The sequence below is a fragment of the Pyricularia grisea genome, assembly GCF_004355905.1.
Source record: "Pyricularia grisea strain NI907 chromosome Unknown Pyricularia_grisea_NI907_Scaffold_13, whole genome shotgun sequence".
NCBI lineage: Eukaryota > Fungi > Ascomycota > Sordariomycetes > Magnaporthales > Pyriculariaceae > Pyricularia > Pyricularia grisea.
In genome coordinates this window covers 13,480-39,772 of record NW_022156725.1, presented here as the reverse complement: position 1 = coordinate 39,772, position 26,293 = coordinate 13,480, and the positions used below count along the sequence as shown (strand labels likewise).

Here is a 26,293-nt window from a genome sequence, read left to right as displayed (position 1 = left end):
TATGTGAGGATCAGGCCCCCAGACCTACCCTCAAAATCACCACTCCGTTCGAATCCTATTCCCTCCACCTCCTCCCCATTCAGCATGGCAAGAATAACCCGGCTGGTTATCGACAAAAACCGCCCGTCCTTGGCATCGAGCCCACGCTTGTTAGGAACCCCGCCAAAGGCTACAAACGACAATGGGCATCGCTGATTGATCACAGGCACTTGTTTACGAATAGCCGACACCTTGCGGCCCAGGCTGCCAAAAGAACCCTCCGTGCACCTGAAGGCAAGGGGTCGCGTCAGAAAACCAACCCTGCGCAGGACCGGGCCCGGACCCGGTCAGGCACGATTCGCCTATCTCTGTTGTTTTCCGCTGTGCAAACGCTGTATAAATAGAATAGTTAAACGCGCGCCGACATCCTCCTGTTGCTAACGGCGGGCTAACAAGCCGGGCCGAGCCCGGCGTGGAATAATACTGTTTTTACGATTACTAGTACTACTACTAATGCCCTAACCGAGGCGTTTAATAAAGTTATTACTATCCCTGCGGAGGGAGGGGGAGAGGGGGAGAGGTGAGCACGCGGTAAAGAAATGCCGCTTTTATTTTTAATGCGCTGTAGCCTGAAAACATCAATAATTATGCTACATTAAACATTTAATTATTTCAACTTATCATATTTTATTATAAAACCAAATCACCAGACATTCTAATCGTAATATAGTAATTATTTTTATCTAATATTTTGCTTTAAAATATACCAAATAATACCGCCAAAACGATATATTTTTAACAAAACCACCTTTTAAACCCCTTTTACTACTAACGTTCCGGCCAACGCTGACGCCCTACGATAAATTTTCGCGACGCTCCAAACCGAAAATCGAGAATTGCAAAAATGAATAACCGAACAACTTAATAAAATTAACAAAAATAATATTAAATAATTTTTATTTATTTTTTACAATGGCACCGTTGTAGCAAATTCGTGCTAATTGCACCTATTACATAACATGTAAAAACAACGGAGAAATACGTGGCCTTTTCATATATTAATACCCCTCCGGCGCGAACACGCAACGGCTTTTTACTTTTACTTTTTAATTTTAATAATAATTCCATTCAAGTACCTAAGAATCGCATGGCCGTTGGTTTATTTTATTATATTTATTAAAGCGTTTTTCATAATAGTTTATAAAGATTTACTATTAATAATTAAAAACGCTGTTGTAATAACGGCAACCGTTTTCTAAAAAAACGGCGGATAATTAACATGTTATAAAAGAAAATCTAATCTTTCTTAACTAGATATTTTGATAAGGTTGACCGCGGACGAAATTTTTTAAATTACATTATTATTTCGGTGGAAATATTTTTGGGATCTTTTATTATAAAATGGTTTTCTCATATTACTTACGGTTAGATTAATTTTTTAAAATATTTGGAACGTATTTACAATAGTTTTCATAGACGCGCCTAAACTTTTAACAAATTCAAATTTTTGAAAATAAAACCGGATCAACTTTTGGCCCAGTTTATTTCAATTTTCGAAAAGATTTCAACGTCGGCGGGTAGATTTCTTTTGGTCGGACGAAATACGGATAAATATTTTACATTTTGGGATTTGGGTCCGAATCCAACAAGTGCGTAAAACGGGAAATAAAAAACGGTTTATATTTGGACGCGGTGGTAATTTACCGCCAAATGGCCCAAAATTTAAAAACTATTGAGTTAGAAAATTAATATAACCAATACCACGTCCAAATAACCACGGTTTCAAACCCTGTAAATGATGAAAATACTCCAATAAGGGGCATTTATATTTTCAATATAAATAAATATGGCGGGGTTAAAAACAAACGTTAATACGAACGTTTTTTAATTTTAATAATAATAAAAAACGACATAACGCGTTTTTTGAGTTTTATAAAAAAACATAACGGCATTGCGAATTAAAAACGTAGTTCCGTTACGGAAACGCCGCCCATCGGGTGGTGGATTATAAATTTGTGGTAATCTTTTACCCGACTACAATAATTATTACGGCGTTATATATTAACATTTAAAACAGAACGAGTATTTAAAATGCGAAATTTGATTTGAAACGCGCGTTAAAAAATACGATAAAAATAAACGCTGTAAAAACGGCTGAAATGATATTCTTTAAACGTGAAAAAAGCTTTTACAAAATTATAAGCGAATCGCTTTTTATCCGTGTTGTTTTTTAATGATTTATAATTTATTAATATATAAATAGATTCTTTTGGTGTAGCCGGGGCACCCGCGATTTTTTAGCGCTACGTTAACGAGGTATCAAAAAGTACTTTCGGCGATTTTATTTCGGCATATTTGGACGATGTATTAATCTGTTTGTCAAACTTAATACTAATCCCGGTGTAAAAAAATTAAATAATTTATAATAAAGGATTTTAATAGTAGTAATTTGCTATTAAATATAAAATGTGGCGTTACAAAATATTTATTAATTCTTTTGAAGTTTTAACGGATTATAAAATATTAAATTATTTTTCCAAATTAAAACAAGTACTAAAAAGACAAATGTGGTGGGCGAGAATGTTTGTTAAATTTTATTACCATCTTTGGTTCCGTTTTAAACAATTAACGATGATTTCCGACGCGTTGATAAAAAAAGAGTGAAATAAATACAACGAACCAAAATTAATTATCGTGCTGCGTTTTTCCCGTTCCCTAACGACGTTAATACTAAATTAAACCAATTTTTAAATTTAAAACGACGTATTATTTATCGCCCCGTTCCCGTATCCGTATATGGCCGTTTTCTAATATGACATATTACGGGAAAATTATATATATTATACATGTTTAAAAATGCTTGAAATAACGCACGATATTCTCTCCCGAAGCCGAAATAAGGACGCAAATTACAAATTACGCGGTTAACGCGTTAAACGGATTTTTATACCAAAAACTTTTATAATTACCAATTTGAGAATCTTCAATTACCGCCGTTTTGTAACAAACCCACGAATCCACCATTGTGGGCCGTACGCGCTGGAATAATATTTTCGCCGTTTTGGCACGTAATTATTTTTAAAACTGGATAATAAAATACGTAAAACAATTCGTCCGTAATTACAATATATACCAAAAAACACACGAAACGTAATAAAAGAATTAAAACCCACCCACCTACCCGTTTATAAGGTGAAAAAACCCGGTAACCCCAAAATAATTAAATTTTTGTAAATAATCGTTACGCGGGTACCCGTTAGCGACGGTAATATTTATTTATTTTAAGGTTTAATTATTTGTTATTCAAAAATTTCGGCGGGGACAATTTATATTCAAAATCCGGCTAACGGACGTCGCGGCATTAAACCGTTTCGCGGCGGAAAATTCTCAAAAAGAAAAAAACAAAAGTCTTGATTGTAATTACGACAAAAATTAATTAAACGTTTATATAAACCGCGACGGCGAGAAGCGTTAAACATATTGTTATTAGGGCGGCGGGAAATATAACCGAAATTACTTTCAACGAATTTGAAAATTTTAATTGGACGGGAATATTGGAAAGTTTCGCGCGAATAAAACGACGAACGCGAAACAAATTATAACTACCGAATAAAAACCGGCGTTTGGTTATATCATTAAATAATAATAAAATTAAGAGTGACCGCGTCAATTTCGCGTTCGACGGCGATAATCTAACTCGTATAACGTATACATATTCTAAAGGTTTTGAAATATTGTTTAATTATGATTTTAAACGCCGATTTGTTAACATAATTCGTTATAAGAAAAAACCAGGATTTATTTTAAAATAACTTTTATTTTAGGCAAACCCACGGGGAAAGTATTATAAAGTGTTATTATTACCGCTATTATTGTAAATAATAACTATATTATCATTATTAAGGTTATTAACCGAAATGCGTACGGTTTTTTCATTGTGTAAATAATTATACTTTTTCAAATGCGTTATGTAAATAACAGGAATCTATCCGTTATACGGATACAATGGCCTAATTTTACAATACCGCTTTTTCTTTTTCGCAACATATAATAACACCGGTAATATATCGGTGGTACTACATAATTTTTTACAATTCGCGAAATCGATAGCAAAAAACCGGGTTTTTGACGTGTGGGAATTTATTATACTCGCAACCTTATTTTTAATTTTATGGTATTCATTGTAAACTGTACCGTTAAACCAAGGAACGTAATCGAAAACATTAATAACTTTCGTGGCGTTAATATATGGAAAATGAAACGGAAATTAATATTTAAACGTAATAAACAATTGGTTGTTGGAATTATTTTTGATGTAAATAATGTTTCTAACGCGCCGGGCTTTTACACGAATTATTAACGAGAAAATAAATTAAAAAAAAGAATAATAAAAGTAAATTTACTACGGAAATATCGGGGTTTTTATAACCGCCCGTGCCACGAAAACGACGGCGAAAAGGGTTACTATTTTTATTACCGGCACCGGCGGTAATTGTAAATGATATATCAATCAATATAACGCGCGAAAAATAAAAGCCGGCGAAAACGCAAATATAAACGGTAATTATGTAAAAAGAATGGAGGAAAATTAGGTCGACACCGCGGAAAGAAAATAACAACGAATAAAAAGAAATTGCGAAAAATAATAAACGATGTCACGGCCAGGCATACATTGGAGAACCTCAGTGTATTGGGCGCTATCGACGAAAATTCTAAACTGAAGAGAAGAGAGAAATTACAATCGACGACGCGCTCAAGAGACGCGCTTAAATCCGGAGGTAGTGGATCCTTGTCCGATCCCTGGCTCGGTGTGGAGCCGAGTCGTGATTCTGAGGGTAGGTCTAGGGGCCTGATCCTCACATTACCCCCCTCTAAGGCCTGATCGACGTAGGCGGTCAGAGTCTTGAGTTTGTCACGTGTGTCTCCTCGGGGCCTTCCTCCGCTCTCGTGTCTTTTTCGCATCGTGCTCGGCAACATTGTCCTCGGGTCCGTCCTCCGCAAAAACATCCTCTGCTGCGCTCCTGATCCACTGTTGCAAATTTACCGGAGGTCCTGCTGCGTCCGGGTACTCCCTGTGAAAGGTATCCAGCAGTACTGGTGAATTTTTCAAGTCGCGGGCCTCATACCATGTCTCATCAGGGTCGAGTCCGACCCACGATACCTGATATTGCAACGTCTTCTTTCGTCCGAATAGACGTGAGGCCAACACTTGCTCCACCTCCCACTCCGGTTCTCCGTTAATTTCGACCGGTGGTTCCGGCTTTTGATACTGCTGAGGTAATGGATCCGTTCCTGCCTTGCGCAGTCGGCTGGCGTGGAACAGCTTACTACCTTTATACCAGGCAGGGGTGTCGAGAATGAAGCTGTGGCCCTTTTCCTCGAGAATCGTCCATGGTCCTGCATTTTGCGAGTCCAACTTGGTCGTAGGAGCTTCGGTGGAAAAACCCTTTTTGCTAACGTAAACCGCATCTCCCACCGTAAAGTCGACCGGTCGCCGCTTCTTATTAGCCTGCCTCTGTTGCTCTATCTGCGCTCCGAGTCCATTGTTGCGGGCCAGTTCCTGGGCTTGCCGGGCTTGGCGGACCATTTCCAGCGCCTTTTGTTGCTGACCGGTCTCCAGGTCTTCTTCGGGTAAAGGTAGAGAGAGCGGGTCTCTAGGGCGAGCTCCTGTTTCTGCTTCGATCGGTGCCATGCCGATAGAGGCGTGAACGGACGAGTTGTGGCCGAAGTCGAAAGCGGGAATATGCCGTCGCCAGTTCGTTTGGTATTTGTCTACATAAAAGCGCATTTTCTGATCCAATTCAGCGTTGGTAATTTCGACGCTGCCCTGACTTTGAGGGTGGCGGGCGCTTCCATGTTTATGCTTTGTTCCTGTCAACTCGTTTAAAGTGTTTAGGAACTCGGATATAAACGGTCCGGCGTTGTCGGAAAGCCATAAGTCGGGGACGCCTTTCCAACGGTACACAGTCTGATAATACCGCATGGCCAAGGTTTCCGCGGTGTCTGTCTTTTTTCCCGGTAGGGTGGCCAAAAGTTTGGTCAGTCGGCAGATGAAGACCCAGACGTAATCGTAGCCTTCTTTATCCTTGGGCATAGTTTTGCCGTCCACCACCACGTGCTGCCAACACCGTCTAGGGATCTCCAGTGGGTGCAGCAGCCCAGGCGTCTTGTCATGTCGTACCTTGTTGCGCTGACATTCGCGACAATTTTTGATGTAGCGTTTGACGTCTCGATTTCGGTCGGGCCACCAGTAATCTCTTTTCAGGCGGCTCAGGGTTTTGTTCTGGCCTCCATGGCCGAAGATCTTGGGCTCATGAGCTTCGCGGATGAGAGCCGTTCTTAAGAAAATCTTGCCATCCTGGGTAGTCTCGGGTACCGTTAACAGATTATCATGGCGACCTAGGTTCTGTTTTAGGTTCTCTTCCAGGATAAGGGCCACCAGGTCAACTCCTTGCGGTGCGGAGGGTTCCAAGCTGCTAATGGTTGGAAGAGGTTCGCCGGGTCGGGAGTCGATCTTTTCTGGAGGAATTAGTGCAATGGTGCGGTCTAACACAGCTCGGGCTTTAACCGTAGGGTTGTCGATGGTTTTGCGCGAAAGGGCATCGGCTGCCACATTATCCTTGCCGGGACGGTATTTAAAGGTGAGGTCGAAGTTGGCCAGGTAGTCAGCCCATCGTATCTGGCGAGCGGACAAAAGTTTCTTGGTCGACCAATAAATTAGGGCCTGGTGATCGGTGAAAACACAGAACTTGGTACCCAACAGGGCTGGTTCGAAGTCCTTTAGCGTATTAATCACAGCCAATAGCTCCTGGTCCTGGATCGGATAGTTTTGTTCAGCAGGGGACATGGTTTTGGACGAATAGCCGATTGGCTTCCAGCTGCCATCGTCCTGTTGCTGCCACACGACACCGGCGGTGGCCCTGCCACTGGCGTCGGTGTCCATCCTAACAGGCATACCGGGTTTGAAGAAACTCATCACGGGGGCGGTGATCACCAGCTGTTTCAGCGCTTCAAAGGCAGATTTCTGCTCGGGGCCTCTTTCGAACGGGACTCCCTTTTTCAATAATCGGGTCAGAGGTTCTGCTTGTTCGCTGGCGTGATGGCAGAACGTCCGAACGAAATTGCATAAGCCTAGGAAGGATCGTACTGCGGAAACGGAGGTGACATCGTCCCATTGCCAGCTGGTGATGGCTTCGACCTTTTTGGGGTCGATGCGGATACCTTTACCGATCTCTAGAAGTAAACCCAGGTACTCGATTTCGAAAACGCCGAAACTTGACTTTTTGATATCGCCTTGGAGTCCGGCTTTGTGCAACCTGTAAATAACCTCCTCGGTTTGCTCAAAGTGGACTTGCTCCGATTTATCCTCGGTATAAATTAACACGTCGTCTGCGTAGGCGCTCGCGAAAGCGTCCAGCAGTTCATTAAGCTGAGCGTTGATAAAAGCTTGGAACCAGGCGGGTCCGACCTTCAGTCCAAAGGGTAGGACCTTCCACTGAAATGTGCCTTGTCGCGTTTTGAACGCCGTTAAATACCGTGACTTCGGATCCATTAGCAATCTGTTAAAAGCTCGAATAATGTCGATCTTGGTCATCCTCCGGGCTTTTCCACATTTGCTCAACGTCCCGGCCACGTCGGGGGCAAGTACTTGTCGTCCTTTGATGAATTTGTTTACCCATCTGTAATCCACACAAAAACGTTGCTCCTTCGATTGCGGTTTAGGAACGAACAAAGTTGAAGCTGCGGTCTCCTCCATGGTCCGTTCAATGAAATCGATCCTCAGAAGTTCGTCGATGGTTTCTTTTTCCAACTCCATCATCGCGAAAGGGGTCGAATAACGGGCTGGCCTCCCCTCCAAAGGTTTCTCGAGTTCCAAAACCACGTCGAAACCGGGTCGGCTAGGCGGGAGAATCGTCGACGCCTTTTTGGAAAAGAAGCCCTCAAGGTGGGCAAGTGCTTTGGGCAACTTGGCTCGTACTTGCGCGATGTGCTCCGGGTCTTCCTCTGCAGGGAATGGAATGGGATGTCCATCGTGAGTCTTGTTCCATTGCAGGGCTGATACCGCATTGAGGCTGGTTGTAGGCGTATCGTTTACTGGTACCAGCGGTATAGGCTCCGTGGGTAACGGGGATCGCTTCCATCGATCTTGACGTGGGTCGTTAAGAAGGGCACAAATATTTGCTGGCAGGGCTTTGTTGGAAACGGTCTTTGGGATAGTCGGAAAGGCGCTAATTTCTGCGATCTGAGCCTGGTTTCCGTGTTGGCGTTTAGGGCCTTGAAGTATCTTGCGGACCTGGATGCGACGGTCTTCTTGTTCCATCTTGCGGTCCCGGCGGACTGCGTCAGCTTGGGCCTCGAGGTCCAGAGGCGGATTTGAACGTTGTACAACGATTGCGGGTGAGTATTGGGCCATGGCGGGCAGGTCGTTGGGCCAAACGAAGCTGCGGGTAGCTGGGAATAAGCCTACTCGATGCTTCGTCCACCATTCTTGTCCGATAAACACATCGTGTGCCGTCTCGAGGAGGATAAATTTCTGCCGTGGGAATTGTCGTCCGTCGATTTGCAAAGTGAGCCGAAGGTATTCGGTGGCTCTTGCGGTAACCTTCCCGTTAAAATCTCCAAAGTCCAAAGGTTTGGGGAGCTTTTTGATAGGTAGCTCTAAACGTTGGGCGACCTTTTTCGCGAGGCTCGGTCGAATGGATAAGTACACATCTGCTCCGGTGTCACAGAGAGCTTGGGCGTTGAGACCACGACCTTTGTCTTGCAATTGAATGGGAGCAAGGAAGGTGTTTAATTTGGGTGATCTATCGATTTTGGCTATCTGAGGCATGCAGACTGCCGAGGAGACTTCCGGCAGCCTTAGCAGTTTTCCGAATCCGACGAAGATGAGCTGTGGCCGGATCGTTCACCAGCTTCTCGATCGCCTTCGTGTTGAAGGGCGAGAACGGCGGCGATGTGAGCGGCCTTTTCGGGGCAATTGCGTGCCAGGTGCCCGGCTTCTTTGCAAAGGAAGCATCTACCCTCAGTGACCAATTTGGCGTTTTCTCTGCTGGGCGACTTCGGGGCGTCAATGGTCTGTGTGCGGGTTTGGTTCTTGGCTTCCTGGCTGTGCCGGCGATTCTCGTGTCGACGCTGTTTGCGTTCGGCGCTGGCTGAACGCTCACGGCGCTCTTCCCTCTTTTTGCGGTTCTCGCGGAGCTCCTCCCAAGCGCGTTGTTGGGCCAGCGCCGAGTTCGCAACTTCTCCGGCAAAGGTCTCGTACGAGATATTTGGGTCTTTGGATAGGCTGAGAAGCTGGGGGTTCAGGTTGGCAGGAATGTGCTCATAGAGAACCAACTTGCGTTCCGTTTTGGCAATGTTGGCTTTATCGGCTAGGCTGTTAACCTTGCCAATAAACTGGTGGATGTCTGTTGACTTGTCCGACAGACTAAACTTCAGGTGACGAAGCTCCTCACGGGCTTTGGAGGCTTGATTGTCATCGTGGTAAACAGCGGCTAGGGTCGCGACCATTTCGGCCGCGCTGCTGAAAGGCATAATGGTGGATTCATAGCGGCCTTGGATAAGGTCGTTGGCAAGCCCTTCAGTGAGGGAATTGATCACCGCCATGCGGCTTCTTTCTGTTTTATAAGTTTCGTCGTCCTCTACAAATTTATCTGCGATTTTGGTGATCCATTTATCAAAACGATCCTTATCACCATCAAACATGCCGGGGTCGATGCCGGCTTTACGTGCCGTCCTGTCGTAGGCAGGGTTTTTAGCATTTTGGTTACTTCCGTAAGGCTCAAATGCTGTCCGGGCAGCGATACCATGGGGCTTAAACTCAGCCCCTCCAAAGGCGCTGTTCAAAGGCGTAATACCGCGGGTTTGACGGGTGGCATTGTTACTCCGGGTGGCAAGCTGGTCTTTAAGTTGGGCAATGGTGGCCAAAAGATCTTGCAGCTGTGATTGAGTGATGGTAGCCTGGCCGGTTGTGCTTTCGCTTTCGTCTGCCATTTCGCTTCTCATTTGGGCGGCAGGCGAGGGCGCTCTGCTTGGAGATTTCGGAATTTCGTTCCTGCCGTCTGACGTTTTGGCAGAAGGTTGGTGGGGAGGGCTTCGCGCCTCTCCTGGGTGCTCAGAAACTGACTCGTACTCGTACGATCCGTCAACTTCGATGCTGTCGACTGGCTGATCTTGCTCTGTGTCGGATTGGGGCTCAACGGGCTCTTCAGGCTCTGTGTTGGCGCTGGTAGGAGCGGGCTCTACTGGCTCTGGGCTCACTGGGGCAAATGTAATCTCTCCGTTTTGATCCGAACCTTCGGTGTTGGGAGTAGCAGTGCCTGAAGCCAAATTATCTGGCTTTGCTGAGTTTGCGTTTGTCACGCGTTGGGATTGGCGAATCGGTGGGCCGTAATTCTTACGCGGCGACATTGATTTCGCGAATGGTGTCTTCTGTGGCCTAGTTTACCGTCGTGCACAGCCGACGTGGTGAACGATTGAATGAAGGGATTGAACGATATATTTTAATTGCTTCACCAGCAAATCATAGTGAGTTTAGAATTATGTCACGGCCAGGCATACATTGGAGAACCTCAGTGTATTGGGCGCTATCGACGAAAATTCTAAACTGAAGAGAAGAGAGAAATTACAATCGACGACGCGCTCAAGAGACGCGCTTAAATCCGGAGGTAGTGGATCCTTGTCCGATCCCTGGCTCGGTGTGGAGCCGAGTCGTGATTCTGAGGGTAGGTCTAGGGGCCTGATCCTCACAAACGACGGCGGAATTACGCGAGGATAAAAAACGCTAATTTATAAAAAAACAATGGTCGAAATGGGTGTCGATTGAAAACAAATAAGGAAAAACGATAAATATAATGAAAATTTTTATTTGCAATTTAAAAAAATACAAAATGCGTAAAAAACCCGAATAATAAACGAGTTTGTATAAAATCCTGCCCGCTTTTAAAACGTAAATAGGGCGCTACAAAGACAAACCTTGTTTAAAAATAAAATAAAATAAAATAAAACAAAAATAGAATAGAAAAGTTTCATAAAAAAAAGGTATGCGAAAAGGGAATGGGTTAGGAATACGGGTTACGGTTTAAATAAATATTACGGAAAAACCAACTTAAACGATTGGGCGGACGCGGTTAATATAATATCGCGACCACCAAATAGGAGCGCGTGAAAAATGATCTGCCAAACACAATCAACAGTTGCTGACTTGAGGAGTTGCTCCACAATATTTTGATGCCCATAGCGGGCTGCGACTGATAAAATCGGCGACCCATAGTGGTCGGAATGTTGAGATCCATAGATTGATCAGTCAAGTGGTTGAAACTTTTGTCAACAGTGGTGGAGTAGAACACAGGGTGCCGGCCAAAGATGTCTCTAGCCATTGTAGCGTGCAATTGTGACATCTGCACCTTTTTTTTATCAACAGCTTCACCCCCTCAACGTGGCCATTGCTTGAAGCAGCGTTGAGCGGCGTCCATCGATTCCGAAATCGCGGTACGAATCAATTCTTTCCACAACTTCCAAATGGGCGGGTATGGCCTCCCTCTTGTGCGCGTTGCGCCAATTACATAAAAAAGCGTGGGGCTGTTTCACGCCCTTATGTCCACGGACAAGGCGTTCGTGGTTGGATCAACTTAGTATGCGCCTCAGTGTTTTCCTTTGTAGTATTTATGTTTGACCTTTGCCTTTCTTAGTTTACCTCCCAAAGCATTCGCCGTCTACGTGTTAGTCAATGCAAGGCATTTTGAAGTCTGTCGCTTCGCTCAGCCACCAAAGCTGCCTACAATCTCTTTGTTTCTGCGTCAGCTCACTCGGCGCCTCCTTGCTACGAAGCCCCATGCAGTGCCCTTATTGGAGCGGCCACGTTGACGGTCTACAGGGTGGTTATCCGCCATTCATGCTTGACAAGTATTCTGTTTTCAGGGAAAGGTACAGAAGTTTAAGCTCAGGAACAATAAAACAGAGGCATAAAAGCTAAATCCTTTCTGGTGGTTTTCTGGCAACGATTAGTTTCTCTGTATATCGAACACTCTCGAGCCAAACAATTCGAGCTGCTGCTATTAAAAATACCTGTACGCTGGGTAAGCCCTCCTGGAACGGACATGTTGTATGTTCCCAGTACCAATGATGCTGGTTCGCGATCGGGTCTCGGTGGATTCGGAAAAGACACCTGTGAAAAAGACGAAGCTTGTTCGGAGTGGCTAGGGTGCTGCTATAGCCAGTCCTGATAACAACGTTATACACACGATGTCATTGATCCGGCATCAGGCGCTTCCTTTTCCTAGATCGCCCACGCTCCGGGTCCACCTCCGAGTGCCCCTTTTGTACGATTTGAGACCAACCCTCCTCGTCATCATCCCCTCACTATGCACTCCTGATACTATCCACCCTTGCCGCTGATACTGTTCGGCCTCCTGAGGGTCAGAGATGATCATATTGCCCACTTGCCAGAGCCGTGTCTGGTCTTCGTCTTACATGGATGGACGGGAAGACGCCGGGCTAGGAGGGAGCTCCACCGCCGATCTCTTGAACTTTACCGAATGATCAAAGCTGCCATCCAACGAAGTTGTGCCTCCGCCTTGGGCGGACGGAGGTGCGCCGCCTGTGGTGAAAAGACTCTGGGCTTTGTCAGGGTCTCCGGAGACCGTGACGGGAGGGTTGACGGGCAGCTTCGCAGACTTGATGCTGATGACAGGTGCTGGGGCGCTAGGCATGGGACATGTGGCGCCGAAATTCTCGATACAGCCCATGTCGTAATGCAGCCGCAGAGCCCGCCTATCCACCCCAGGGGGCAAAACAGAATGCCTCCCGTGGTATCCCAGTAAGAGAGTAGGGCACGAAGGCGCGAATGATGCCCGTATCTGGGTGAATGGAGAAAGGTCGCTGGTCAAAGGACTGGTGCAGGTGACTAGCCATCAACCCATTGCCAGGACTCCATGTAGTCTGCCACGCGTCCCTTTCCACGTCACTTTGATCGGGTATTTTTGGTCATCGTCGACAGGGTAGCGATTCCAATGTATCTTCGGGATAATATGTGCTGCTTAAATGCCACGTCCGATGACGGTTGGCCGAGGAACCAAAACTCGCCTTTGCTCATCACAACACACTGCGAAGGCCGGTGCCGCCGCTGCTGCTGGTGATGACATTTTGGCGAAAGCTTGACGCTTGCTCTTTAGCAGTTTGCGGGTCGACTATTGCGATGGGGATTACAAGGTCATCATTTTGTCCATCTTTGTAGGGTGACGGACTACGTTCTGGCGAGGGCGAATTAGAGGACGACCTTGACGTTGAGCCAGCCACTGTGCGTATTCGTTTTCTAGTTTTTCGTATGTTTGGGTTCATCAGCGCGAGTTTTCGGTCGCTTGTGTCGGTTTGTTGATGGGAAGGTATCGATCGTCCCGACGTCGTCGTAATCGGCCGGCTAGCCGCACGCAAGAATCTAGACAAGGGTCAATTAAAGTTAGCGCGCTGCAAGCATGCGCATGCGCCAGAGGCTTTCTGAAAAACAAATGTCAATACACACCCTTGGAGCTGTGTGTTTCCCATGGGCGCGTGTATGTCACGTTGTGGAAAGCGTAGCGATATCTGGCTCGCGAGCCCTAGGGAGGAGTTGGGATTTTGGTCTGTGTCGCTATCGTCTAGGAATAAGAGAGGTCCGCCGGCAGCTGTCCCTATGTCGGGCAACAAAACTCGACGCCATCGCTCGCTGTGGCCGTCATCGCAGGGAGTGTCGCGTAAAAAAACAACTCCAGATCGTGCACGAGATCGGCGACGGTTAGAAGATCTTGAGCGCTCGTTGTTGACATGGAGAGATGGTCATTTCATGTTGGTGCGTTGCAGTCTTGGGGAAAATAAACAAAACCTGCCGCCTGTGTGAGGTTCCACTGGATTTGTGGGATGGGCCTGGGTGGAGCGGGTAGCCCACCGTTCCACCGTGCGGTGGTACACTCGCAGAATGTACTGCTTAGTACCTCGAAGCCGAACGACATGTGCGGTACTTGGCGTCGCGGGACGTATGACTAGAAACGGTAGCTAGGGTTCCTCCCACATCCCGTTGGACGTTTCGGTGGCGGATCATATATTGGCTATCATCCAGGGGCCGTAGCCTGCAAGCACAGACGCGGGGGCACGCTCGCCTTGGCCAATGGTTCGACGTGTCGATGCAGCATGTAACGCGTCAACACCATACAGCGGCGATTGAACTGGCCAATGACTATTGTTTCTAGGGGTAAAATAGCCGATAAGAAGCGGACCACGGATAGTTATGGGTCCGCGCTATCTGATTGCCTCAAGTTCTGCCGTTTTAGTCGCCTTGAACGACTCCCAAACATGTGCTAAATGCCCAACTGCGTACGTACGTACACACCAGACGGTGGGCAGCATAGCAGTCCATCAGAAATACATCCCGAAGAGTATTGTAAATCACTCATAGGGATAAAGTGAAGCGTAGAAATGGCGGGTATCATCTGCTACCGGCTAGTAGAATATATTATCATTATTGATTCAACCAACAGTTCAATTGTGCAATAATAATAAGTCAGTTGTGAGATGTTCGTTTCCATGGTTGGATATGTCTAACCGGATTGCCAGAATGCGGTAGTCTCGGGGCTCACAGTTCCGCTAAGTGAGCCGTGGCTCAATTCGTGGCTTTGTTGTACCTGTAGGTCGATACAAAGATCTCTCCAGTTCAAGTCTGAGGACAACTTGTCGATTTTCGTCGTGTGTGGTAGTCTCAGGGCTCATCCCTGAACGCGAGCTCCACTAATTGAGCCGTGGCTCAATTCGTGGCTTTGTTTGTACCTGTGGGTCCAAACAAAGATCACTCTGGTTCAGGTCTGAGGACAAATTGTCGATTTTCGGCTCAAGTGGAGTTGATTTCGCTATATTTACGACCGACACTCCGTTATAATTAATTAAATAAAAATCTTAAAAATAAACGGTTTGCACGTTGGGTATAGAAACTTATGTACAGATTAACAGCAATTTAATTTTTATTTCTTACGTTAGAATCCACGGATTTTACATGGGGGAAGGGGTATTTTTCAAGTAGAGGTTGGGTTTTTAACAAATTTTGGATTTTTTCGTTTTTTTTTTAATTCTATTTTTATTTGAATTTGATATTTAAAATTTTTTATACGTGGGTGGTAATATATAGTATATATTTACAATTATAAATTTTGGTTATAATATTATACAATATAGCCTGTGAGGATCAGGCCCCTAGACCTACCCTCAGAATCACGACTCGGCTCCACACCGAGCCAGGGATCGGACAAGGATCCACTACCTCCGGATTTAAGCGCGTCTCTTGAGCGCGTCGTCGATTGTAATTTCTCTCTTCTCTTCAGTTTAGAATTTTCGTCGATAGCGCCCAATACACTGAGGTTCTCCAATGTATGCCTGGCCGTGACATAATTCTAAACTCACTACGATTTGCTGGTGAAGCAATTAAAATATATCGTTCAATCCCTTCATTCAATCGTTCACCACGTCGGCTGTGCACGACGGTAAACTAGGCCACAGAAACAGAAGACACCATTCGCGAAATCAATGTCGCCGCGTAAGAATTACGGCCCACCGATTCGCCAATCCCAACGCGTGACAAACGCAAACTCAGCAAAGCCAGATAATTTGGCTTCCGGCACTGCTACTCCCAACACCGAAGACTCGGACCAAAACGGAGAGATTACAGTTGCCCCAGTGAGCCCAGAGCCAGTAGAGCCCGCTCCTACCAGCGCCAACACAGAGCCTGAAGAGCCCGTTGAGCCCCAATCCGACACAGAGCAAGATCAGCCAGTCGACAGCATCGAAGTTGACGGATCGTACGAGTACGAGTCAGTTTCTGAGCACCCAGAAGAGGCGCGAAGCCCTCCTCACCAACCTTCTGCCAAGACGTCAGACGGCAGGAACGAAATTCCGAAATCTCCAAGCAGAGCGCCCTCGCCTGCCGCCCAAATGAGAAGCGAAATGGCAGACGAAAGCGAAAACACAACCGGCCAGGCTACCATCACTCAATCACAGCTGCAAGATCTTTTGGCCACCATTGCCCAACTTAAAGACCAGCTCGCCACCCGGAGTAACAATGCCACCCGTCAAACCCGCGGTATTACGCCTTTGAACAGCGCCTTTGGAGGGGCTGAGTTTAAGCCCCATGGTATCGCTGCCCGGACAGCATTTAAGCCTTACGGAAGTAACCAAAATGCTAAAAACCCTGCCTACGACAGGACGGCACGTAAAGCCGGCATCGACCCCGGCATGTTTGATGGTGATAAGGATCGTTTTGATAAATGGATCACCAAAATCGCAGATAAATTTGTAGAGGACGACGAAACTTACAAAACAGAAAGAAGCCGCATGGCGGTGATCAATTCCCTCACTGAAGGGCTTGCCAACGACCTTATCCAAGGCCGCTATGAATCCACCATTATGCCTTTCAGCAGCGCGGCCGAAATGGTCGCGACCCTAGCCGCTGTTTACCACGATGACAATCAAGCCTCCAAAGCCCGTGAGGAGCTTCGTCACCTGAAGTTTAGTCTGTCGGACAAGTCAACAGACATCCACCAGTTTATTGGCAAGGTTAACAGCCTAGCCGATAAAGCCAACATTGCCAAAACGGAACGCAAGTTGGTTCTCTATGAGCACATTCCTGCCAACCTGAACCCCCAGCTTTTCAGCCTATCCAAAGACCCAAATATCTCGTACGAGACCTTTGCCGGAGAAGTTGCGAACTCGGCGCTGGCCCAACAACGCGCTTGGGAGGAGCTCCGCGAGAACCGCAAAAAGAGGGAAGAGCGCCGTGAGCGTTCAGCCAGCGCCGAACGCAAACAGCGTCGACGCGAGAATCGCCGGCACAGCCAGGAAGCCAAGAACCAAACCCGCACACAGACCATTGACGCCCCGAAGTCGCCCAGCAGAGAAGACGCCAAATTGGTCACTGAGGGTAGATGCTTCCTTTGCAAAGAAGCCGGGCACCTGGCACGCAATTGCCCCCAAAAGGCCGCTCACATCGCCGCCGTTCTCGCCCTTCAACACGAAGGCGATCGAGAGGCTCGTGAACGATCCGGCCACAGCTCATCTTCGTCGGATTCGGAAAACTGCTAAGGCTGCCGGAAGTCTCCTCGGCAGTCTGCATGCCTCAGATAGCTAAAATCGATAGATCACCCAAATTAAACACCTTCCTTGCTCCCATTCAATTGCAAGACAAAGGTCGTGGTCTCAACGCCCAAGCTCTCTGTGACACTGGAGCAGATGTGTATTTATCCATTCGACCGAGCCTCGCGAAAAAGGTCGCCCAACGTTTAGAGCTACCTATCAAAAAGCTCCCAAAACCTTTGGATTTTGGAGATTTTAACCGGAAGGTCACCGCAAGAGCCACCGAATACCTTCGGCTCACTTTGCAAATCGACGGACGACAATTCCCACGGCAGAAATTCATCCTCCTCGAAACGGCACACGATGTGTTTATCGGACAAGAATGGTGGACGAAATATCGAGTAGGCTTATTCCCAGCTACCCGCAGCTTCGTTTGGCCCAACGACCTGCCCGCCATGGCCCAATACTCACCCGCAATCGTTGTACGACGTTCAAATCCGCCTCTGGACCTCGAGGCCCAAGCTGACGCAGTCCGCCGGGACCGCAAGATGGAACAAGAAGACCGTCGCATCCAGGTCCGCAAGATACTTCAAGGCCCTAAACGCCAAAACGGAAACCAGGCTCAAATCGCAGAAATTAGCGCCTTCCCGACCATCCCAAAGACCGTTTCCAACAAAGGCCTGCCAGCTAATATTTGTGCCCTCCTTAACGACCCTCGTCAAGATCGATGGAAACGATCCCCGTTACCCACGGAGCCTATACCGTTGGTACCAGTAAACGACACGCCTACGACCAGCCTGAATGCGGTATCAGCCCTGCAGTGGAACAAGACTCACGATGGACGTCCCATTCCATTCCCTGCAGACGAAGACCCGGAGCACATCGCGCAAGTACGAGCCAAATTACCCAAAGCACTTGCCCACCTTGAGGGTTTCTTTTCCAAAAAGGCGTCGACGATTCTCCCGCCTAGCCGACCCGGTTTCGACGTGGTTTTGGAACTCGAGAAACCTTTGGAGGGGAGGCCAGCCCGCTATTCGACCCCTTTCGCGATGATGGAGTTGGAAAAGGAAACCATCGACGAACTTCTGAGGATTGATTTTATTGAACGGACAATGGAGGAGACCGCAGCTTCAACTTTGTTCGTTCCTAAACCGCAATCGAAGGAGCAACGTTTTTGTGTGGATTACCGATGGGTAAACAAATTCATCAAAGGACGACAAGTACTTGCCCCCGACGTGGCCGGGACGTTGAGCAAGTGTGGAAAAGCCCGGAGGATGACCAAGATCGACATTATTCGAGCTTTTAACAGATTGCTAATGGATCCGAAGTCACGGTATTTAACGGCGTTCAAAACCCGACAAGGCACATTTCAGTGGAAGGTCCTACCCTTTGGACTGAAGGTCGGACCCGCCTGGTTCCAAGCTTTTATCAACGCTCAGCTTAATGAACTGCTGGACGCTTTCGCGAGCGCCTACGCAGACGACGTGTTGATTTATACCGAGGATAAATCGGAGCAAGTCCACTTTGAGCAAACCGAGGAGGTTATTTACAGGCTGCACAAAGCCGGACTCCAAGGCGATATTAAAAAGTCAAGTTTCGGCGTTTTCGAAATCGAATACCTAGGTTTACTTCTAGAGATCGGTAAAGGTATCCGCATCGACCCCAAAAAGGTCGAAGCCATCACCAGCTGGCAATGGGACGACGTCACCTCCGTTTCCGCCGTACGATCCTTCCTAGGCTTATGTAATTTCGTCCGGACGTTCTGCCATCACGCCAGCGAACAAGCAGAACCTCTGACCCGATTATTGAGAAAGGGAGTCCCGTTCGAAAAAGGCCCCGAGCAGAAGGCCGCTTTTGAAGCTTTGAAAGAACTGGTGGTCACCGCCCCCGTGATGAGTTTCTTTAAACCCGGTATGCCTGTCCGGATGGACACCGACGCCAGTGGCAGGGCCACCGCCGGTGTCGTGTGGCAGCAACAGGACGATGGCAGCTGGAAGCCAATCGGCTATTCGTCCAAAATCATGTCCCCTGCTGAACAAAACTATCCGATTCAGGATCAGGAACTATTGGCTGTAATCAATACGCTGAAGGACTTCGAACCAGCCCTGTTAGGTACCAAGTTTTGTGTTTTTACCGATCACCAGGCCCTGATTTATTGGTCAACCAAGAAACTTTTGTCCGCGCGCCAGATACGATGGGCAGATTACCTGGCCAATTTCGACATCACCTTTAAATACCGTCCCGGCAAGGATAATGTGGCAGCCGATGCCCTTTCGCGCAAAACCATCGACAGCCCTACGGTCAAGGCCCGAGCTGTGTTAGACCGCACCATTGCACTAATCCCTCCAGAAAAGATCGACTCCCGACCCGGCGAACCTCTTCCAACCATTAACAACTTGGAACCCTCCGCACCTCAAGGAGCTGACCTAGTGGCCCTTATCCTGGAAGAGAACCTAAAACAGAACCTAGGTCGCCATGACAGTCTGTTAACGGTACCCGAGACTACCCAGGATGGCAAGATCTCCTTAAGAACGGCTCTCATCCGCGAAGCTCATGAGCCCAAGATCTTCGGCCATGGAGGCCAGAACAAAACCCTGAGCCGCCTGAAAAGAGATTACTGGTGGCCCGACCGAAATCGAGACGTCAAACGCTACATTAAGAATTGTCGCGAATGTCAACGCAACAAGGTACGACATGATAAGACGCCTGGGCTGCTGCACCCACTGGAGATCCCTAGACGGTGTTGGCAGCACGTGATGGTAGACGGCAAAGCTATGCCCAAGGATAAAGAAGGCTACGATTACGTCTGGGTTTTTATCTGCCGACTAACCAAACTTTTGGCCACCCTACCGGGAAAGAAGACGGACACCGCGGAGACCTTGGCCATGCGGTATTATCAGACCGTGTACCGTTGGAAAGGCGTCCCCGACTTATGGCTTTCCGACAACGCCGGACCGTTTATATCCGAGTTCCTAAACACTTTAAACGAGTTGACAGGAACAAAGCATAAACATGGAAGCGCCCGCCACCCTCAAAGTCAGGGCAGCGTCGAAATTACCAACGCTAAATTGGATCAGAAAATGCGCTTTTATGTAGACAAATACCAAACGAATTGGCGACGGCATATTCCCGCCTTCGACTTCGGCCACAACTCGTCCGTTCACGCCTCTATCGGCATGGCACCGATCGAAGCAGAAACAGGAGCTCGCCCTAGAGACCCGCTCTCTCTACCTTTACCCGAAAAAGACCTGGAGATCGGTCAGCAACAAAAGGCGCTGGAAATGGTCCGCCAAGCCCGGCAAGCTCAGGAACTGGCCCGCAACAACGGACTCGGGGCGCAAATAGAGCAACAGAGGCAGGCTAACAAGAAACGGCGACCGGTCGACTTTACGGTGGGAGATGCGGTTTACGTTAGCAAAAAGGGGTTTTCCACAGAAGCTCCTACGACCAAGTTGGACTCGCAAAATGCAGGACCATGGACGATTCTCGAGGAAAAGGGTCACAGCTTCATTCTCGACACCCCTGCCTGGTATAAAGGTAGTAAGCTGTTCCACGCCAGCCGACTGCGCAAGGCAGCAACGGATCCATTACCTCAGCAGTATCAAAAGCTGGAACCACCGGTCGAAATTAACGGAGAACCGGAGTGGGAGGTGGAGCAAGTGTTGGCCTCACGTCTATTCGGACGAAAGAAGACGTTGCAATATCAGGTATCGTGGGTCGGACTCGACCCTGATGAGACATGGTATGAGGCCCGCGACTTGAAAAACTCACCAGTACTGCTGGATACCTTTCACAGGGAGTACCCCGACGCAGCAGGACCTCCGGTAAATTTGCAACAGTGGATCAGGAGCGCAGCAGAGGATGTTTTTGCGGAGGACGGACCCGAGGACAATGTTGCCGAGCACGATGCGAAAAAGACACGAGAGCGGAGGAAGGCCCCGAGGAGACACACGTGACAAACTCAAGACTCTGACCGCCTACGTCGATCAGGCCTTAGAGGGGGGTAATGTGAGGATCAGGCCCCTAGACCTACCCTCAGAATCACGACTCGGCTCCACACCGAGCCAGGGATCGGACAAGGATCCACTACCTCCGGATTTAAGCGCGTCTCTTGAGCGCGTCGTCGATTGTAATTTCTCTCTTCTCTTCAGTTTAGAATTTTCGTCGATAGCGCCCAATACACTGAGGTTCTCCAATGTATGCCTGGCCGTGACACAGGGCAAATCTCATAATAACGCATAGCCCACAAAAATAATTATATCAGTTCAAAAAAATATTTTACCTCCCCCAAATTTGGAAAATAACGGCAAAAATCAAATTTGCAGCACCAACTATAATTTTTAATATTAAATAACTGATTTTTAAGCGCGCCGATATAGGAAAACGGCCCATTCCACCGTATTCTTAACCTGGGCACAGGTACCGGTATTTGGACTACCAAATTTGCGACCAAAACCCAGCAACCGTCGTATATAATATTCAAAAATTCGTGCGCTCGCCACCCAAATCCCACTAAATTAAAAATCTATTATTGGAAATGTTATTGCGGATTGGAAAAAGCTGGCAAATCTGCATTTAGGCCAAAATTACAGCAATTCAAATTCGATTTTATCCACAACCATATATTTTTATTTATATATTCAAACCAAAATCCAATAATGAAAAACTGTTTTAACAATTTCCGGCCCGGTAATATTATTAAAATTTAAAAGGTATACCAACCAATCCATTTAAACATACTTCTGGAATGTATAGCCGTTTGCTATTTGTGGTGAAATGATTGATTATACCACGTTAGGAAGATAATTTCCAAAGTCGATTATATATACGGAAAGAAAACTCGAAAAAATGTCAAAACACACCGGTTTTATTAACATCGAAATCAAAAAATACAAATGGCCGTTCAGAAATTGAATAAGGAACGAAGACCAACATTTAAATCGCCAACATTGAAAATAATGGGCGATACGTATATTTAAAACTTCTTATCAAATCTCGACGAAATATCCGAATTCCCATTTACCAAAAGCCTACATTAGAAATAGAAATTTGTAAATTCATACGTTGGTAAAATTGAAAACATGTTTGGGAAAAACCGGCTTTACATACCATTTATAATTACCTGGGTTAAACAACCATATCAAAAAATATATCAAATAATTTAACGAATCAAAATGCTTATGCGAAATAAAAACTAAATAAATAGTAAAACACCTTTTAATTTAAAAAGTAATAATGTATAAAATTTAAAAGAATATTTTCAACTTCTTTACTTTTATCGAACCGGAAATTGTAAAAATATTAAAAATGTCGACGTTATTTTTGCGCAAATTACAGGGCCATATTTCCGCCATATTCTAACAAGCGGCGTAATATTAACTGGTATCGGCATTTTTATTGTTATATTAGTTTATGGCCGTTTTACCTTATTTAAGAAATCGAAGGAAATTTTATTTTTACCGAAACCCATTTTTCTTTTATTAAAATTGTTTATTGCATTGCTATTTTGCGTTCCGTGCGTAAACTACATTTTGACATTTTTTATGATCTAGTTCAAATTATTAAAGTCGAAAATGGTAACGTGTTCGAGCTTTTAATGGAACGCATATTATTATAGAATGGCGTGCCTGGGCGATTGCCAACCGTAATTAATTCCACCCCACGTAGTAATATACCAGGGTTCGTAATTTTATATTTGTTTAGGCGCGTGCACGCAGTTTATACCGTGTGCCTTTCCTTTCTTTACATTTAATTTTGAATTTTCGAACAAGATCGCCCCTATATTGCAATTTTATTTTCCTAGGATCGCTTTTGTAATTGTATTTAAATTGAATATATTAGCAACCGGGAACGGTATAATAGTATTTACGATACCGAAGAAAGAATACAAATGTTTATAAGGCGCGATACCGAAAACAAAATACGAACACCTATAGGATATAATACCTAAATAACCAAAATGACGCCGAACGGTAGTCAACCGCCCAATTGGGAAAATAAAAGGTCGAATGTAATTACAATTGTTTGGAAATATATTTTCCCCGCGCAAAACACTAACGTTAATAGTTTACGGTATAAATATGGATTCAAAATCGCCCTTCGACCAGGAACCGCGTGAGAAATATTATAACTGTTAGGGAGAAAACAAAATTACCAATATCCGAAATATATACTAATAATCTCGTTCTGTCAAGTAATTAAAACCAGCGAATTCTACTACTAATAAATATTATTAACGGACCAATACGCCAAATTGACAGAATTTTCTTTTCCGAACATAAATATCAACTAATAATAAACATATTAGAAAACTGTATTATTTATATGCAAAATTAAATTAAATTATTCAATAATACCAAATCAAAAAACGAAACAACCATTTAGCGCCTATTCTGCGAAACCCGTTCCCGGCGAAAAATTAGCGCAATTATTATTAATACCGGTTCTGGTAATTTGCAATATAAATTCCACGTAAAAGATCCCCCTATACTTTCAAATAATTCTGATAAAAATAAAATAATTTTCGAAATTTCATATTATTAAATCGAAAACAAATTGTTATTCGACGGAATATATTATTTCACCGATATAAATACACGCGCCTACGTCAAGTCCTGTTTTCTCAATAACGCCGCCAATATTTTGTTTTTATATTCTAAAAGTATTTACTCCGATTAAATAATTCTATATGACGATCTAATAAATTATAGGCACGAAGAATAAAAAATAGAAAATTTGAATGTATCACGCGGAATAGGTTGGACAAATTAATCATATTGGTCAAAAATGAATTTATAATTTTTAAAAACAAATTTATTAAATTAGCAAGTTAAACCCGTTTTCCGAAGCGAAATTAGAAACGGGAATTACACCGCCGTTTATTAACCAATTCACGAATTGCAATAATTATATATTACCAAAATACTGTCGTTTCTTTCCCCAAATAAATGACTAACGAGCGGTTGCCCGTAGGCTTGCGATCGGTGCCGACATGCCAAAGCCAAGTGCGATGAGCAAAAACCATGCAATAACTGCAAAGAGAAGAACGAATCTTGCAACTACCAAAAGCCCGAAGTTAAACGGTACATGATATACATGTATTTCGGAGCTATAAATCTATAAAGGTTTGTTGTATCTTCTACTAGACTTGAAGGACAACAAAAAGATAGAGGTAAACCAAAGGAAATTTTCCAGGGTTGGGCATAATCTGTAAAACCTGTGTAGCCCCAAAGGAACAATAATTCGGAATAGATGTTCCCCGCAGGTCGACTCAAGACGCATATGGCCCGCACATTGGCTTTCAATAATCCACTGAAGTGAGATCTTCTGTTCCTGTCAAACCATTGAGAAGAGTAGTACATGATAAGGCAACAGTCCCCCAAGCGATATATGTGAGTTACCCTTTAAGACCTCAAGGCTCGATGATCGATCATTTGCCCTCTTCATTTTCTAGATTGCCTTCACAATCGGGACACTTGCCTTCTTTGTACGATGCTTTGTTCTGAAAGCTACAACTATTTCCACAGGCTGAAACAACACATTGCTCCGCTGCCTCGTCGACTTGGTGCCCACAGTCCTTATAAACTGTACAAGGGAAAGTACACATGTTTGCTGCTATTTTAAGTATGAGTTAGGTTTAATAAGTCGAACAGAAGAAAATTAAGATGGGAGCCAGTCAAAACCAACCTTGCAGTGATAAAGAGGATGGAAGAAAGACCCGATAACAACTTGGGCGGCGTTCGGGGGTAATTAATCTCTTGATTATTTATTATACTAAGATAAGGGTTGTTAAGCAAGCATTTCCAAAGACGATTGAAAAGGACTGAAAAAACCAAACATACCTTGGGTAAAAAATGTGAAACAGGATTTCAATCTTGAGGTGAAGTGGCTGGTTGGAATTTGGGGCAAGGTTTGTGAAGCATGGATGCAGAAGAGGGGTTTTCAAATAGATATTGGTTGGAAGATAACTTTCCTATTTATAATCAGTAGGATACTGGTCTTTTGGCGTTGCATTCTGCCTGCCCAGAGGGTTGCCAAACATGTGGTTTCTAGCTCAATCTTGGCCGAACCGGTCTGTGTTGGCGTAGCTTCAGAGCCAATTGGGATGGATGTCGTTACATGAGAGTAAATCGGCCGGTAGGAATATCCCCGGTAGCATCATGGGAGGTTAGTCAGGCTTACAGGATAGGTAATATTCTTGTGACCGGCAGGCGACCACATGCAGCCAAGACAGGCTTTTCGCCTAAGCTGGGCAGGCAATCTTTTGACAATCTTACCAAGTCAGTATTAATCTGTCCTAAGTCTCTTGATTGCTGAAACCTCGTCACACCGCTTTTCTAATTGAGGCCTTCGTCCAAAATGGTTATCACCTGCATCTCAACCGCTGTCAGCCAGATCCCGGACTTGATATGACGAGAGAGGCGATTGAAGACTCCACCATCCAATTTGGGGGCCAGGTAAATAAAACAGAAAAGTCACCCCACCGAGGTTTGATTACGTGTAATCATGTAATAGTATGTCGTCTTAGTTGTGTTGCTGGAGCTAGCTTGCCCCATGTTTCTTGGTGACGGACTGATGCCGTCTTGGGAGAAAAAAACTCAGCATGATCATAAGAGGCCTCCCGGATGAAAGGATATGCCAGGTAAATAGGGTAAGACAATGTCACTTGGCAAAATCCTCCTGCGACCGCAGCTGCACTGGGAGGCCTTTGTGGTAAGTTGTGCCTGTTTCAAAGATGTAGACCGGGGAACCACCAATAAGAAATACGCCAAAATACCTGGAAATCTCGTTTACAATCTAAGATACGTGTCGCCGCCGTAATCTGCCCATTTCCAACTGTGTACCGTTTTCGGGGCATATGGTTGGTCGGAGCTACCGACCCTCGACCTCGAGCAAGGAGGTTCAAAGGTAGGACGGAAATTCAGGGATGAGTTTTAATGCTGGATTTTTGAGGGGTGCATTTTGTGACGGGCTCGTTCTTATTGGCCTTTACCTCCACGGATAACATGTGGTAGCATTCCGGCAATCAACAAGGATACATTTGTGCCGATTCGCACCCTGCAACACTCTTCGCCCCAGCTGCTTCATCAATGAGGTATAGGTTGACCAAAGGAGGGCATGCAGCCTCTCAGGGGTATTGCTGCTTATTATCTTTAGGCAGAATTTGAAGAGGCGAAAGAACATGATGTTAATCAAACCTGGCCTAACATGCAACGAACTTCTTTGG

The 26,293-nt window shown here is 45.6% G+C and overlaps 2 protein-coding genes across 2 annotated transcripts; one reads left to right on the top strand and one right to left on the bottom strand.

Annotated features, from left to right (window-relative positions):
* Window positions 1-11,942: 11,942 nt before the first annotated feature.
* On the bottom strand, window positions 11,943-13,781 carry PgNI_12508 (uncharacterized protein; the record flags this gene model as incomplete). The annotated part of the gene is given in 3 exon segments (XM_031132456.1): window positions 11,943-13,414; window positions 13,499-13,646; window positions 13,661-13,781. The coding sequence occupies 3 exon segments, from the start codon at window positions 13,779-13,781 to the stop codon at window positions 13,072-13,074; spliced, it is 612 nt and encodes a 203-aa protein (XP_030976005.1). The 3' UTR covers window positions 11,943-13,071.
* Window positions 13,782-25,185: 11,404 nt separating this feature from the next.
* On the top strand, window positions 25,186-25,997 carry PgNI_12507 (uncharacterized protein; the record flags this gene model as incomplete). The annotated part of the gene is made up of 4 exons (XM_031132455.1): window positions 25,186-25,233; window positions 25,413-25,580; window positions 25,722-25,779; window positions 25,963-25,997. The coding sequence occupies 4 exons, from the start codon at window positions 25,186-25,188 to the stop codon at window positions 25,995-25,997; spliced, it is 309 nt and encodes a 102-aa protein (XP_030976008.1).
* Between the last annotated feature and the right edge of the window lie 296 nt (window positions 25,998-26,293).